Source organism: Chelonia mydas, chromosome 7, assembly GCF_015237465.2.
Source record: "Chelonia mydas isolate rCheMyd1 chromosome 7, rCheMyd1.pri.v2, whole genome shotgun sequence".
Classification (NCBI taxonomy): Eukaryota; Metazoa; Chordata; order Testudines; family Cheloniidae; genus Chelonia; species Chelonia mydas.
Genome location: NC_057853.1, coordinates 99,859,366 through 99,877,264, shown reverse-complemented (window position 1 = coordinate 99,877,264; position 17,899 = coordinate 99,859,366). Strand labels below are relative to the sequence as shown.

Sequence of the window (17,899 nt, the reverse complement as noted above, 5' to 3'; positions counted from 1 at the left end):
GGGAGCTGCTAACTTGAATAAATAATAGTAATACATTGCATTTCTAGCACTTTCCATTCAACAGTCTCAAAGTGCTTTACAAACAGTAATTTCAAAACTAGGGCTGTCAAGCGATTAAAAAAAATAATCGCTATTAATCACACTTTAAACAATAATAGAATACCATTTATTTAAATATTTTTGGATGTTTTTACATTTTCAAATATATTGATTTCAGTTACAACACAGTATATAAAGTGTACAGTGCTCACTTTATATTTTTTATTACAAATATTTTCACTGTATAAAACAAAAGAAATAGCATATTTCAATGCACCTAATACAAGTACTGTAGTGCAATCTCTTTATAATGAAAGTTTAACTTACAAATGTTGAATTATGTTTTATTTTTGAATGCAGTTATTTTTTGTACAATGTAAAACTTTAGAACCTACAAGTCCACTCAGTCCTACTTCTTGTTCAGCCAATCGCTCAGACAAACAAATTTGGTTACAATTTGCAAGAGATAATGCTGCCCATGTCTTGTTTACAATGTCACCTGAAAGTGAGAACAGGCGTTCGCATGGCACTGTTGTAGCTGGCATCACAAGATATTTGTGCCAGATGCGCTAAAGATTCATATATCCCTTCATGCTTCAACCACGATTCCAGAAGACATGCGTCCATGCTGATGACAGGTTCTGCTCGATAACAATCCAAAAGCAAAGCGGACTGACACATGTTCATTTTCATCATCTGAGTCAGATGCCACCAGCAGAAGGTTGATTTTCTTTTTTGGTGGTTCGGGTTCTGTAGTGTCCACATCAGATTGTTGCTCTTTTAAGACATCTGAAAGCATTCTCCACACCTCGTCCCTCTCAGATTTTGGAAAGTACTTCAGATTCTTAAAGGTTGGGTTGAGTGTTGTAACCTTAGAAATCTCACATTGGTACCTTCTTTGCATTTTGTCAAATCTGCTGTGAAAGTGTTCTTAAGACAGACATGTGCTGGGTTATCATCCAAGACTACTATAACATGAAATATATGGCAGAATGCAGGTAAAAGAGAACAGGAGACATGCAATTCTCCCCCAAGGAGTTCAGTCACAAATTTAATTAACGCATTATTTTTTTAACAAGCATCATCAGCATGGAAGCATGTCCTATGGAATGGTGGCTGAAGCGGCATATAAATGTTTAGCATATCTGGCACATAAATACCTTGCAACGCTGGCTATAAAAGTGCCATGTGAACGCCTGTTCTCACTTTCAGGTGACATTGTAAATAAGAAGCGGTCAGCAGTATCTCCTGTAAATGTAAACAAACTTGTTTGTCTTAGCAATTGGCTGAACAAGAAGTAGGACTGAGTGGACTTGTAGGCTCTAAAGTTTGACATTGTTTTGTTTTTGAGTGCAGTTATGTAAGAAAAAAATCTACATTTGTAAGTTGCACTTTCACAAAAAAGAGATTGCACTATAGTACTTGTATGAGGTGAATTGAAAAATACTATTTCTTTTGTTTATCATTTTTACAGTAGAAATATTTGTAATAAAAATAATAATATAAAGTGAGCACTGTACACTTTGTATTCTGTATTGTAATAGAAAGCAATATATTTTAGAGTGTAGAAAAACATCCAAAAATGTTTAATAAATTTCAATTGATATTCTATTGTTTAACAGTGCGATTAATCACAATTAATTTTTTAAATTGCGATTTTTTTGAATTAATCGTGTGAGTTAACTACAATTAATCGACAGCCCTACTCAAAACCCTTCTCTGAGGTAGATTTTTTTTTCTTCATTTTACAGGTAGGGAAACTGAGGTACAGAAAGATTAGATGACTTGTCCAAGAGCACACAGGGACTCTGTGACAGATCCAGGAATAGAGCCTATATCTTCAGGGGTCCTAGAGGCCTATGATTGAAGCACTGTTATGGTTGTGGAGAAAACCTTCAAAATATGTCCTGAGTGTAACCAATGCAGAGATGTCTGCCTGAACCAAAACAGTAGCTCTAAGCTGTGAACTCTCCCATTCATTTAAATGGGAGTGAACTCAGATGCCAGTGTTAATACTTTACTACTGTCAACATTAACTACCTCGTGTTGTAGGAACAAAGACAAAGTATCATATTAAGAAGATTCACACCAGTGTTTCCAAAAGTGTGGAATGTGCCTCCCTTGGAGGGATGAAGAACTAGCCAGGGGATAGTGGAAGATACATAAATTTAAGATGGATAGGTCTTTAACAACAAACGGCAGCATTGCATGGGGCGAGGGGAAGATTGGTTTCATTTTTCTGGAGTGGGACTCAGCTTTCAAAAGTTTGGGAAACACTGTATTATGGGTCTCTGACCTTGGAAGCAGGTGAGGTCAGTGTTTATCACTGGGGAGAGCAAGGAGAAAATATACAGTGTTGCTGTATCCTGTTAAATAACTGTTACCCAGAAGTGACTGCATTTCATTTTGTTTGCTAGAAGCTGGGAATGGGCGACAGGATGGATCACTTGATGATTACCTGTTCTGTTCATTCCCTCTGGGGTACCTGGCATTGGTCACTGTCAGAAGACAGGATACTGGGCTAGATGGACCTTTGGTCTGACCCAGTATGGCTGTTCATTTATAATTGGGAGGTGTGCATTTCATTTGTAACTGGGCTGGGTTTCCATGTGTGTGTAAAAATATGAGAAAGAATATTCATATTGTTAGTTCTTTGGGGCAGGAATTCAACAGGGCCACACTTGGCCTCTACATGCTACTACAATATAATTGTTTAATAATCATAATAATATGTATGCATAGAGCATTTGTAAGGTGTTTTGAGGTTGTTTGAAAGGCACTGTGAACCCAGTTCTGAAAGGTGTGGATCACCCAGAGCTCCTATTGACATCAATGGTAATTGAGGGTGCTTTGCACCTCCCAAAATGTACTTTGCACTTAGCAGGATTGGGCTCAGTGGTTTGCAATTTCTTTCATATTATAGATGTCTATTAAGTTTTGAGAGAAGCCTCTTGTGGACCTCCTCTATTTCAACCTCCCAGTTCCATCATCCTCCCTGAAGCGGAGGATTAGTTACATACAGGCTCAGTTACATACAAATAGTGTCAGTTAATAAAGACTATGAAACTTGCAAGTTAATAAAATTGAGCATAAAAACCTTTTGTGCAAAGAGCAGAAATATAAAATTTACCATCAATGGGGTAGATTATTTGTTTTGTCATAAACTTGCTGTTGTCCAATTTAGAATATGTTGCATTTTATGGATTTACCTAAATCTGATTATTCCAACTTAAACATAATGTACAATCGAAGTAAATCTGAATTTCTCTTTTTTTATTTTTTTAGGAACAGTATGAATTCTGCTACAAAGTGGTACAAGATTTCATTGATATATATTCTGATTATGCTAATTTCAAATAAAACTTCCTGCCTTATTTTTTAATTTAATCTGTAAAAATATTTGTAAATCATGTTAATTTATATCATATTTTCCATTATGATCATTCCTACTGTAAATGATATTGTCTGTGTTTTGCTTTAAAAGTCACTTTTGCTGTATAAAATTATAAATTACTCAAATATAAATATCTTTTAAAAGCTAATTATAATAAATGTTCATATACAAAATATCAGTATATATGTTGTTGAATGTTATATACATTTTTAACAAAATCTTGGGTGCATTTCTCTCTTTGCGTTTTCCAATACATTAAAATATCAATATTAATTTTATTTCCCAAGTTTAGCAGCCCCTAAATTTTACAAAGCAATTTTTTATTTTATATTAAATAATGAATCATAGTGAATATGTTGGCTCTGACCCTTCTCTCACTGAGGTCAATAACAAACAATTGATTTCATGAGTAGTAATGTTCATTAGGAGCCAGATTCTGACACCCTTACTCATCTTCAGTAACACCTTACTCTACAAATAGTCCCATTGAAGGCAATGAGACTGTTCCTGGAGTAAGATGCTATTCAGTGGGAGTAAGGGTGTCAGAATCTGGTCCTCAGAGTGTAATAACATATGCTCCACTACAACTTACAAACAAACTTTAACAGCCATACTTTTTAAAGTCAGTATATTGTACACAGCTTTATTTCAAGATAAGCTGCCAGTTAGAAATAACTCAGTGTAAATACAGAGTTTAATAAATTATTTGATTTCAATGTAGTCTTGAACATTCATTTTATTTTGCTTTTTTATTAAATCTAATGTATTTTTAAATGTTCCTTACTGAAATACAGTTTTGTAATTTATGAGTGAGTTTCACTATTTTGAAGATATTTTGCATGTCGGAAGATTAAATTCTGCTGAGAATAGTTTTGCTGAACCTGAGCTTCTGTCAACTATTGCAAGAGGCATTATTCCTGTTGCCACTGACACAGAGCTTGATATAATATGTATGAGAGAGAGAGAGAGAGAGAGACTGAGACTCTGCTTGACTAGAATATAAAAGCAACTTCTTAAATTTTTTGAAAAAGCATTTTAATATTGAAATCACACTGGTATCAGCAGTAAAGACTGTTGATAGGAAAAAGCTCTTTTAAAATGTATATTCTTAAAATAATGTCTCCATAGTTAAAAATCAGATCTTTCCCTAATACAAAAGGGGGTATCTATGTGTTTGCATGTGTGTATATAATGAAATATTTCAGAGACCTAAACAGGATTTGGGGGACAGAAAGTACAAAAGACACAAGGCATCTGAATGTTGAATATTTTAAAAATATCTCTCTCATCTTTTAAAAAAGTATATAAATTAATGAGCACAAATAAATATAAAAATATTTAATTTAATGTATATTAATATGCAATAGTTCTGTCTTGTTTAATTGGTTATTTTTGAATGCAAACATAAAAGCCTAATTTAAAAATAAGCATACCTAAACTGATGTTTTCATTCTAGTTCTTGCACTATTTATCTATCCCATGTTCATTTATAATATCTGGAAATAAATAAAAGTTCATTATTCTTTTAATAATGCAAAGAGTAACAAAAGGTATTCACACCTCTCCTTTTATTACATAGTGAATTGAAAATTGTTCAGGTTAAAAGCACAGTTTTGAATACTGCCATTTATTGCTTATTGTCTTCCCAGTAATGCACTGCTGTATATTTATTTGTACAGTAATTATGCACTTAACAACTAAAACCATTTGTTGCAAGACTAAATAGTTTGAGGTTAATGGATTAATTCAAAATGCAAAAATCTTTGACTAAAGAAAAGAATGTTAAATAAGCTTTCAATTCTGGCATGGTTTGAAAATGGAAAATATATTAAAATGAAAGTCGTCAGATACGTGCAGGTACAAAAGGCCAATACACTAAGGTGGTCAATATAAATATTTGTAGCATAGGGAGAATGTAAATAGGATACTAAATTTGATGATGCTGAGACTATTAATAATTTCATCTCTCAGTCATTACAGAATTATTCTCAACAATAAATCTCAAATGATGGCTCAGTCTAGTTTTAAATACAAACAGTTATGCTTCCACCATTTCCCTTGGGAGTATATTCTACAGTCTAAGTAGATCTCACTGTTGAGATTTTTTCCCTAATAGTCAGCCTACATATTTTGTTTCGCATTTTCCCTTTATTCTGCAGTGCTCCTTGGACAGCCCTTAAGATCTGGCTGTGTTCAGATGTTTGGTAGATTTGTCTTGATATTACCTAACAATTGCCTCCTGGAGTAGAACTCAATTTAGAGGAGGAGACAACCTTGTTAGATAATTAAAAGTTATCCTGAAGTGAGAGCTGCCAATTTAGACCTATATGCCAGCACAATCATACTGACATCCGTGTGTTCAGAAGGGTCCACCCTAACAGATCCTTTTACAGGTTTACAGGCTCTCTGTCTGATTAATGAATGCAAGGCAAGGCAGCAAGTTACTTCCTGCATCAGGAGGCTATCAGTAACTCAACAAAAACTATGATTAATATTAACCAAAATGCCAAGAAATTCCTGTTGTCTTTAATATAAAGACATCTAAGATGTAACAGAAGTACCCATACAAATATTTCAGAAGTGAGAAATAAGCTAAGCAATGACATTTTCTTATTATAATTTAGAAAGCTTGTTTTCCAATTCTTTTTAGTCAAATATTCTTTTTTAGTCAAGGTACAAATAAGGTTGTTGTACTTAATACAACAGTCTAATAAATATATAGAAGGATTATCTCTTCATAAATTTTCTGTATTGCATGGAATTGCATTAAAATGCCAAATAGGGATTAGAAAATGTAAATTCTGGTCCGTATGCATTATTGGTCACTATGTGACTTACTTTACTGTCTATTTTCATGTGTTACATTAGGCCCCAATTCATTAAAGCATTTAAATATATACTTTAAGTCTATCTCTATTCAGCAAATCACTTAAGCATGTGCTGAAGTACCATTGGCCTTCTGCTGCTGAAACATGCACTTAAGTGCTTTGCTGAATTGGGGCCTTAATAAAGAATGCATACTGTAATTACCAGTGTTTTAAAAAGTATTTTTATGTATGTTTTTTAAACTTTTAAAATGAGCCTGACCTCCTGTGTTAACGTTTTGAAATGTTTTCATTTCCCTGGTATCATTTTTAATGTAAAGTTACTGAAACTTTTCTGTGTAATAAATTGTATTTAATTTGTTAAATCTTTATAATGTATGTATGTATTGTACAGTTTCAGCTATCATTGATATTTTCTTTTATTACATTTATAATTTGATCTTGCTGTGTGTATAATGCCAGTGAATGTTGCTGAATTATTTGTATATGCAAATTGCAAGATCTAATACATTCTGATGCAAGAACAAAGCTTCATTTTTATTTTCAGACTGTTTTTCTTTCTTTAAATCTCTTAATTTAATTCCTGTACTATGTGTTCATTTAGATTAAGTATTCTAAAGGAGTTAAAAATCCATTACCTAGATGAATTATTTTCCATTACTTTTAATCTGTAGTTCTTGCAGACTCAGACTAATATTCTGACAAGCATTATGCATACAAAGTTCAGTAACTTAGTATTGCAATTTAGGGCCCAGTCCTGCAAATCTCTACTACTGTGCATAGTCCCAGTGAAGTAGCCCTTACTGATGTGAATAGTCCCATTATAGTCCTCCCCCAAAATAATCTCAATGACTAAAATCCTGGCCTGATTGACTTTTGTCGGTCCAGGATTACACTCAATATTCTTGACTCAAGAATTCTATTCCACTTATAACCACGTTCAGGCAGACCCCTGAATATACCAACTCCCACTCAACAAATGTATCTACAAAGTGGATGGATGCCTACACTTCCCAGCCAATATAACCAGTAGTTAAAGGAAATGAAAAATTTGGTACCTCACAGGAGGAGGAAAAGAATAAGGTAAGCAGAGGATGACTTGGTGCAGCATTATTTGCAGGGCTTAACCACACTAACCCCTAATGATCAGCCACATGAATAACTCTTATTTGCAAGGTCTCTCGTATATGGGATAATTTTCTGATTTTTCCAGAATTAAGTTCCAAACAATATTTTGTTTGTGCACATCCTTCATGTACACCATGGATGAAAATGTTACAATTTTTTCTTTCAGTTTTTTCATGTTTTCTTACAGCTAATTGCCCCACTCTATCAATAATGAAATCAAAATGTGCATACTTCATTTTATTCACTCTGGTATATAATTAAGAGTGAACTATCCAACTTTTCCAAAACTAGAATTCCAAAATTTTGTAAGACGAACATTTTGAAAAGCAATTGAACTTTTTCAAAAAGTACTGTAACAAAATGTCTGTCAGCAATGAATTTTCTGAACAGGTACTACCAAAAAGTTGAGAGAGCGATGTGCTTCCTGAAGTGGTGCCTCTGCTTTTTTAAATAGATGTGTTGACTGGCCAACAATTTGACTAGAAAAGAAAACACTTATCTGGTTCAACCATTTATTAAATCCATGAACAATGTCCTCAGGAAAAGATTACTATTTTCTGTTGTGATATTACAAAGTACAAAACTAAGATTGTTTTTCACATTACATTAAAACTAAAGCTATCAATGCTGAGTATTTATGGTTCAGCTAATAAAAATATTGTGCAATTGGATCGTAATTGGCCAAACCGGACAGTCTTTATGTAAAAGAATAAATGGACACAAATCAGACGTCAAGAATTATAATATTCAAAAATCAGTCGGAGAACACTTCAATCTCTCTGGTCACTCGATCACAGACCTAAAAGTGGCAATATTACAACAAAAAAACTTCAAAAACAGACTCCAACGAGAGACTGCTGAATTGGAATTAATTTGCAAACTGGACACCATTAAATTAGGCTTGCATAAAGACTGGGAGTGGATGTGTCATTACACAAAGTAAAACTATTTCCCCATGTTTATTTCCCCCCCACACACACTGTTCCTTACACGTTCTTGTCAACTGCTGGAAATGGCCCACCTTGATTATCACTACAAACGGGTTTTTTTCTCTCCTCTTGGTAATAGCTCACCTTACCTGCTAACTCTCGTTACAGTGTGTATGGTAACACCCATTGTTTCATGTTCTCTGTGATATAAAATCCCCCTACTGTATTTTCCACTGCATGCATCCGATGAAGTGAGCTGTAGCTCAGGAAAGCTTATGCTCAAATAAATGTGTTAGTCTCTAAGGTGCCACATGTACTCCTTTTCTTTTTGCGGATACAGACTAACACGGCTGCTACTCTGAAACCTGACTTCAGTGTGCTCAGCACCTTGTATAGTCAGGTTCCAGGGGACTGGAAGCAAAATGTAAGCTATATTATTGTCTGACTCACACCAGATGCCCCCAGATTTCCAGCAATTCCCATTTTAACAAATTACCTTTTAATCCCCTAGCAGCCATAAACCAAGTAACTTCACCCTTGCCCAAATATTGCTGGGGGGTGGGGAGGAGGGATTAAAGAAACTACTTTAAAAAAACCTCTTAAAAGTCTCTGCTGGAGTTCAAAGAGAATGCTAACTAATGCAGGGAACCTGATAGAGGAGTACCCAACCTGCAAAGGCATTCCATGAGTTGGTGCTCATCATATGCTTCAATGGCTATTAGCTAACATAGTCAGGGATGCAACCCCATTCTCTGGGTCAGTGGTTTTCAAACTTTTTAGACTGTGTATCCCTTTCCAAATAATGTCGTCTACCACGTGCCCCCATCTGAGATAGAGCCATAATATACCTATGATTAGATTGCCAAGTCTTACTAAATAAAATGTGCTGTCCGCCATTACAGGATTTTTCTCACATACCCCCTGATGAGAGCTCACGTACCCCTAGGGATATGTACTGCAGTTTGAAAACTACTCGTCTGGGTTTCCCTTAGCTTCTGACTGCCAGTTGTTTGGGCTGGATGATGGGATGGATCGCTCAATAGTTTCCCTCTTCCGTTCATTCCCTCTGAAGCATCTGGCATTGGCCACTGTTGGAAGACAGCACACTGGGCTAGATGGACCATTGGTCTAGCCCAGTATGGCCGTCCTTATGTTTATTTCTCCAATTCCTTACTCAAGTAAATACTAGAATATCTCATTTTGTCATATATATATAGTATAGTCTTGTACCAGTTATTTTTTCATAAGCTTGCAACATGAAAACTTAAGCAGTTATTCAACTTCTGAACATTATAAATTGAACAAAGATTACATGACATACAGTACTTACGTTTGTTTAGGGCTGATCTCTGTATCCAACTTTGGGAGTGCTGTAGCTTTTATTCCATATGAAGCCTGATTCAGAAATAAGTACAAATCTTAATGACACAATTGCTCTTAAATTAACTATTAAAAATAGGCTGTTACTTTAATGCAAAGTATGGTAAATTTAAGTTAACTTTATTCTGTATATATCTAAGTGATTATATATATCAAATCCAAGAAAGACCTTCCTTAATACAAGAACAGCTTAATGCAGTTGGGTTTTTTCAAGCAATTAAGGTTCACTGTGTCCGCTCTTCACCTTATGTATGAGAGGATTATGTTGTAATTCTAGACATTTTAATAAGTGCCTTCTTTGGACAATTTTTATGATTTTCTGGGCCATTTTATACAAAGCATGAGAATTAACAATTCAACTTTCAAGCAGATGAAAGCTTTGCCGAAAAAGTTCTTTTCAAAAATAATCTTAAAATAGTGCTTGATTATTATTAATTTTAGAATTACTTACATTGCATTAGCAACTATTATGCCATTGCTGTTTTGAATAGAGCATTCAAACTATTTATATATGTTGAAAAAGTGTGAAATTTACAGTTTAGCTCTTTATTAATTTACATTGTGCCATATAGACACAGCAGCTACTAAGTGGCAGAGTGGAGACACTCTCACCTATGGGAGCTTCGGGAGGAATTCTTCAGCACACCTGTAGTTATACCTCTTCATTGGGTTCAATTTATTCCCGCTGCTGTACTAGTTCCACTCCATAGACATGTGTGGAGGGGAGCAAGTCTGTGGTCCCACCTCCTCTCTGCTTCCCAGGGAGTAGAGTGAGCAATCAGGGACTGCAATTATCTGGCCCTTACATGGGCTGCACAGTTGTAATTGTTACATAGTCGTAAGACGTAGAAAATTCCTTGTGCTTTCCTCCCACCAGGAATACCGGCACTATCTGGTCCTTTACAAAAACATGCCTTTTCTTTAAAAGTATTCTTAAAGATTATAGCGAAGTACACAGTTAATTCAGTCTTATGGTGTCACTGCAGTCCCTATGTTCATGTCAAGCTTTGCTTTATTATGGTTAGTTTTCTGGGGTACTCTGTGACTCAGGGGTTTGGTAATGGGATATAAAGCCTTCTTCCATCTCTGTGTTGCTAGTTGGAATCCAGCCTAGCTTTGTAATGACTGAGGTCTAGTCTACACTATGAAGGCTTTGCCAGTATAGTTATACCTGCAAAACTGACAAGTAAAGATGCAGCATAGAGGGCAAAAGGAGCTCTTTTGCTGATACAGTTAAACCACTTCCCCACATGACAAACTATACAAACAGTAGGACTCTGTTACTGATATAAGCTGCATCTACACAGTGGGGGTTGCAGAAATAGCTATGTCGGTTAGGGGCATGATTATTCACCCTCCTACCTGACATAGCTATATCAACAAAACTTTGTAGCGTAGACTTGGCCTGAAAGTTTGAACGTTTTAATGAATACACAGTGGCCTATCTGAACTGAGTTTGGTAGTCTCAGTCCCATTCCCACTGTACAAGCGTCCACATTGCTAAATCCAGCACAAATGGCAGATTTGCAAAGGGGCTCGATGGGCCATAGAAACTATATTCCTCGCTGTTACAGGCTCTGCCTTCAGGTCACTGTTAAAATACGTAAGGTAAAGTCCTTGTTCCAATGAAGTTAATGGCAAAACTCCCATTGACCTCAGGATTTCACCCAGAGTGTGGAGAAGCTTTCACTGCTGCAACATGTTCTGTGCTTAAAGGATTTTTCTTTTCAGGGTTGTTGGTATTATACCTTTTGTGAGCAACAGAGTCACATGTAAAAGTTTACGTTTATGATCAGTAACAAATTTAAAAGATTTTGCAAGTTTATAATCTACACATAGAAAAATTAAGAGCCTGATTCCCCTCAATTAGAATATAAAGGGCAATGAAGTATACATTTGCATTTTAAATATGCACTGATAGACTTCATAATTGTGACACTGCGCCCCATATTCTTTATAAAAATATTGTTATAACATGAATGACATATCTAAGGTATGTTTTATGCAAGATGGGACATATGAGCTATCATTGGAAAGGTTATGATTTACCGAATATGATTATCCTAGTGTTATACATTATCATTTCTGTATCTGTAGTTAGGAATATTGACTATGTAACAATTACAACTGTGGTTACCTCTGGGAAACACCCACCAGACAGTATGCAATCAGCCTGGATAAGCCATTAGGAAAGACAATGGGTCTTTGAAGATGCTGATCTCTCATCTTCCTGGAGTCCTTTCCTGTGGATGTTACAAATAAACCTTGTCTCATGGTTGCTTTAACACTGCAAGATCATGTGATGATGTCACCTGGTACAGAGTACCACCTTGGACACTGCTGATATTTTTCCACTGGAAACAAAGGATTCCCACCTTATGTAAATCCTGTTTAAGGCTGGGAAGTGAGTCAATCAAGACTCTTCTCCGTTGTCTCCCTGCCCAAGAAGGAAGATTGCTGAAAGCACCTGAACAAACAAAGGAACTAAGCTGGGGAAAGGCAAGGGCTGAGTCCAGGCTGAGATGTGGGTCTAGCCTGTGAAGAGAAATAACTGGAACTCTAAGCTGCAGAAACTGCAACCATAGGCGCCGGCTCCGTGGGTGCTCCGGGGCTGAAGCACCCAACAGGAAATATTAGTGGGTGCTCTGCACGCACCAGCAGCCAAACTCTCCCCTCGTTGCCTCCTTCTTCCTTCCCCCGCCCCGAGCGTGCCGCGTCCCCACTCCTCCCTCTCCCTCCCAGTGCTTCCTGCTGCCTAACAGCTGTTTGGTGGCACTTAGGACTTTCTGGGAGGGAGTGGGAGGACCGGGGACGTGGGCGCTCAGGGGAGGAGACGGAGAAGAGGCAGGGCAGAGACTTGGGGGAAGGGGGTGGAATGGGGGCAGGAAGGGGGCAGGGCTGGGGTGGGAAAAGGCTGGGTGCGGCAGGGACATTGGGGAAGGGGTGGAATGGGGGTGGCGCAAGGGCAGTGCAGGGACAGGAGGAGGCGGGGCAAGGGCGGCGGGGGGGAGGGGGGGTTTAGCACCCACCAGGCAGAGGGGAAGTCAGCACCTATGTCTGCAACCTGCCTAAAACAACATTTAGGGTGAGAAATTACTATTTGCAATCTGTGTCTTTTGTGAATTGCTTAGGTTGCATGTTTTGTTTTATTTGCTCAGTAATCTGCTTTGTTCTGTTTTCTATCCCTTATAATCACTTAACATTTACCTTTTGTAGTTAATAAACTTGTTTTTGTTTATTCCAAAACCCACTTTGTGCAATTCATACCAGTGCACATTGAGGGAGGGGGTGATTTTTATGAGCTTGCATAGTACAGCTCTCTCTATACAGCAACAGACACCAAAGGAGGTGTGCACATGAGTGCTGGGTAAATCCCCAAGCTGAATCCTCCCACAGAGCTGATTTCAGTCTGTGTCTGCAGCTGGGTGTGGCCTGACCTGTGTGTGAGCCAGAGAAGGCTTGAGGGCCTGGCACAGCAAGGACAGGGTGAGGAAGTCTAGGCTGGTGGAACAGGCAGGCTCAGTGGAACCCCAGCGCATCAGGTGGCGCCCCATATCCGGGGGTCCAACTCATCACAATCATGACATTGTGTAGTCTGCTTTCCAAACATCGTTTGTTGCTTTGAAGGCTATGTCTGGAAACAGCCCATTAGCAAAAATGATTTTACAGATGAGCTTTGATTTAGTAAAACACAGAAGATTTTGCTTTAAAAAAATTGTTACAATTCTTTGCATCATATTGAGATGCTTGATCTTTCAGAGTTTGTTTCCCCAGGTGGTTTGCTATACTGTGTACTTTCATCATTTAAAGGACAGATTGATTACTTTAAAGAGCTTTTTGCAAAACATATCCAATTTGCTCATAAATTTATGCAACTTCTTCTCCATGAGACTAAAATGTCAGAATTCATGGGGTCCTATTCTTATGAATTCAAGCATCCACAAATCTTAGTTGCAATAATGTATCCATGTAATCCAAGCATCTTGATGAAAGAGAGAGTTAATCATACAATAATCACTCCCAAAGATTTACCATGAAATAAACAAATGTTGGCATCCTTTCATCTGCAAAAGACGGTGGGAATTGCAGCCTATGATGTAGATGGTTTGCAATGTCTCATGTGACTGAATAGGCCAATCTGAGATTTGCATGATCTTTGGCAGTTATTGCAAATGTATGTATCTTGGTTGGGAGCTGCTTATTTCTTACCGGCTCTTTTCTCTTCAAGCTGTAGGAGCCAGCTCCTGTCATGGACTTTGATACCCTGATGGAGACAATGGCACCACTTGTTACGATCATTTGCCAAGATTTCCCATGGGTCAGGATCAATTCCAAATTCTTTCATATCCCGCTTGCATGTGTCTTTATAGCGAAGCTTGGGACATCCTGTTGTTCTTGTTCCCTCTGATAGGTCCCTGTATAGCATGTCCTTGGGTATTCATCCGTCTTCCAAGCTACTCAGATGGCCCAGCCAGTGCAGTGGTCTTTGCTTGAGCAGGGCTGTCACAGCTGGTAAATTTGCCCTTTGAAGAACCTCTGCATTGGTGACTTATCTTGCCATTTAGTGTTGGATATGCGGTGTAAACAACGTAGGTGGAAACTGTTCAACCTTTTCTCCTGATGAGCATAAGTTGTCCATGTTTCTCCACCACACATGAGAGTGCTGAGGACACAAGCTTGGCAGGCTAGCATTTTGGTCTTGATGGTAAGCTTTGAGTTGTTCCATGCTCTTCTAGTTAGTCTGCTAAAGGTGATGGCAGCCTTTCCAATGCAAACATATAGTTCTCATCCAGTAGGAGGTTGGTGGTCACTGTAGAACCTAAATAGCTGACCTTTTGGACTACTTCTAGCTGGTTTGCATTTAAGGTAATTGAATGATCTTGTAGAACCCCCTGTCCTAATTCAACCGTTTTCTTGATTCTGACGGTGAGAGCAAATGCCTGACAGCTACTTGAAAGGCAGTCCATGAATTTTTGTAATAGATCTTCATTTTGTGGGCTATGAGAGCATCATCATCAGCAAACAGAAGTTCCCTGATTAGCACCTTTTTGACTTTGGTCTTTGATTTAAGTTGGGACAGGTTGAAGAGTATCCCATCTGATCTTGTGTGGAGATACACAGTTCAAGAGTACTGAGAAGAAGATTCCAAAGAGTGTAGGGTCAAGAACACATCCTTGCTTCTCTCTGCTTTTCATCTCAAAGCTGTCCGAAGTGGACCCGTCAAACTGGACAGTTGCTCTCCTGTTGTTGTGGAATGAACGTATGAGACTTAACAGTGTTAGTGGACATCCTATCTTTTCTAGTATTGCAAACAGACCTGCTCTGCTGACTGTGTCAAATGCTTTGGTTAGGTCCACAAAGGCGATGTACAGTGTTTGGTTTTGCTCTCTGCACTTTTCTTGGAGTTGATGCAGAGACAATATCATGTCTATAGTTGATTTTCCAGCCCTGAAGCTGCATTGTAATTCAGGTAGACACGATTCGCCAGATATTGTAGACGCTCTAAGATGACTTTTGCGAAAGCTTTTCCGGCTATGCTTAGTAGCGAGATACCCCTGTAGTTGTTGCAGTTGCTCTTTTTGCCTTTATTTTTATACAAAGTGATGATGTTTGCATCACACATCTCTTGTGGTACCTCACCCTCTTCCCAGCATTGTAGCAGCTGATAAAGATTTGCAGATGCTGGTTCTGTCCAAGAGGCCAATAACATCTTATTTTGGCAAGGTAAAAGCAGTGAAGAAAATTGCCTGCACAGTGTCAGTTTCGTTGTGAGAAACATGTGGGTAAAGCTCTTAGAAACACCCATTGGGAAGTCAGAGCGTATCATCTCACTTAAACTTCAGACAACTATTGGCTCTGTGAACATCATTAGTGCCTCTGCACCAACACTCAAATCTAGCCCCGAGGAGGATATGTTCTTCTTCGAGTGAAGTGCAGTGTTTTGTTTGTTAATAGGCTGTCTTTCCCGCACTTGAGGATTTCCGCTGGGATGCCATCTTTTCCAGGAGCCTTGCTGCTTGATAGCAAATCAATGGCCTTGCTTAGCTCTTCTACAGTGGGCTCCACATCTAGCTCTGGCATGACCTGTAGAATTGGTATTTGGTCCAGTGATTCGCTGGTGATGTTTTTCTTGTGTGTATAGCTCTGAATAATGTTCAACCACCAAGACAACTGCTTGCTTTTATCTGTAATGACTTCACCTCTGTGCAATTTGAGAGTGGCAACCTTGTTGACAGTGGGACCTAAAGCTTTCTTCAGGCTGTCATACATAACTTTGGGGTTTCCTGTGTCTGAGGTTCTCTATCTGTTCACAGACCTTGATCCAATAATGATTTGTACAGCATCTGCTTGTTTGCTGTACCTCATTTTTTGCATGTCGAAGTCTCTGTTGGCTTCTTGTTGTGTTCCAAATAGGCTGTGTTCTTAATGTTGATGAGAGGTAATAGTTCCACTTTATTTTCTTCAGACTAGTCATTTTTTGATGGTCTCTTTCCCCCAAATGTAGCTAAAGCTGTTTCATGGATTGTTGTTCTTAAATCTTCCCAAAATTCCTCTGCCTTCTCTGGCAATGACTTCCCATGCATGCTAAGTTCCTGACATTTCCCCTGGTTTTTGGTATTCATAGCATTGATTCTGGGCTTGCTCCTAGGTTTTGCTCTATGTAATTTCTTGGCTGTAACCAAGAAACTAATAATAATCTAATAATGATTTCTAATAATCATGGAGTGGTCACAATGAGCACTGTGGAACGTACGAGTGTTCTGCACTAAGGGTAGGTCTTTCCTCCTGACGATAGCAAGGTCTAATTGGTGCCAGTGGCCTGATCGTGGATGTCGCCATGACACTTTGTGGTGATCTTTTCCTGTAAAATATGAATTGGTAATGCACATTTGGTTTTGGGCGCAGAATTCAAGAAGCGGTTGGGCATTTCCATTCAAAATGTCCTAGATCATCCGGCCATGAGTTGTTGTCTGCACTGACTCTTGCATTAAAGCCACTAAGGAGGAACAGTTGCTCAGTTGATGGTATTCTTTAGATGACTTGATGCAAAGAATTGTAAAAAAGACAGTTACCTTTCTGTAACTGGTATTCTTCGAGATGTGTTGCTCATGTCTATTCCACAATAGGTGTGCGTGCTCGCCACGTGCACCGGTGCCGGAAGTTTGTCCCCTAGCAGTACCCATGGGGGAGCGCCCCTAGCGACCCCTGGAGTGGCATGGGGAACGTCCTCAGCACCACTGTAGTTGGCATTGCACATGCATCCCTGGCAGCTTTCATCACCCTTGGCATCAGTACAATCAAGCATTCCGATGCCACTATTCACACTGGGACTGATACCGCCTTTGGCTCTGGTATGTTCGACATCAGCAGTACCGCCCCAGTCTGCAGCACTACTTCTCGCCATGTTCTGGATGACGGACTAATCGGATCCCCTACTTGCTCCCTCCGGTCTCTCCGGCCCTGTCACCAGGGTCCCAAGACTCCTCCACATCAGAATTGAGGTTGTCATCCTCCCACTCTGTCTCACCCAATATACACTGAAAACCACAGGCGGCGGGTATAATAGGCCAGGGCAGCTAAGCCTCCCCTAACCCAGGCCGTGGCCCCACCCATGCTCTGCCCCGAGGCCCTGCCCTTGCTTTCCCTCTCCCTCAAAGCCAGCAGGGGCTTAGCTCAGGCCAGGGGCTCTGGCTGGCTGGTGACCCAGGACAGCGCAGGCTGGCCGGCGGCTCCGGCCAGCTGGTAGCCTGGGACTCGGAGTGGCCAGCATGGACCGGCCAGTGGTCCAGGGCCTGGGATGGCCGGTGTGGGTGTTTGGAATGGTTCAGCTGGGGCCCCTCTGATGACCGCGGCGGGAAGGGGGGGAGGAGGGGTTGGGGGCTCTGGCAGGCAAGAAGGAGGTGGAAGGGGGGGGGCCTCGGATGGAATGGGGAAGGCCAGGGCTAGCCCCCTCTGGGGTGTTTCACGCGCCACCCATATTGAAGATAACTAATGTCATTTCTCCCACCTCCTGCACTGTACCACACTGCACTTGCCTGACTGTCTGGGCCTCAGTCTGAACACCAGAAAGTCAACTTTAGCTCCCACTCAAAAAATCGAGTTCATTGGGGCCCTGTTAGATTCCATGACATTGAGAGCATTCCTGCCGACCGACCACTTCCAGGCAATTCAACATCTCTGGCTCAGTTTGCAATCCATGACAG

The 17,899-nt window shown here is 39.3% G+C and overlaps 1 protein-coding gene and 1 long non-coding RNA gene across 9 annotated transcripts in view; one reads left to right on the top strand and one right to left on the bottom strand.

Moving 5' to 3' along the window:
• Positions 1-6,790, top strand: part of PTPRE (protein tyrosine phosphatase receptor type E) — a 224,334-nt gene extending 217,544 nt beyond the window's left edge. For 6 of the 8 annotated variants that reach the window (XM_043551995.1, XM_043551996.1, XM_043551998.1 and 3 more), the window contains one exon: positions 3,325-6,790. In XM_043551995.1, the coding sequence (XP_043407930.1) occupies positions 3,325-3,399 (75 nt within the window). In that variant the 3' untranslated portion in view covers positions 3,400-6,790. Of the gene's footprint in view, positions 1-1,790 lie in introns of all 8 variants that reach the window. The other 2 variants (XM_037904756.2, XM_043552000.1) reach the window with 1 other exon arrangement.
• Positions 1-12,181, bottom strand: part of LOC122466686 — a 55,757-nt gene extending 43,576 nt beyond the window's left edge. The window contains exons 1-3 of the long non-coding RNA XR_006292393.1: positions 11,850-12,181; positions 10,308-10,446; positions 9,646-9,710 (exon numbers count right to left, since the gene is read on the bottom strand). This is a non-coding gene — a long non-coding RNA (uncharacterized LOC122466686). The remainder of the gene's footprint in view (positions 1-9,645; positions 9,711-10,307; positions 10,447-11,849) is intronic.
• Between the last annotated feature and the right edge of the window lie 5,718 nt (positions 12,182-17,899).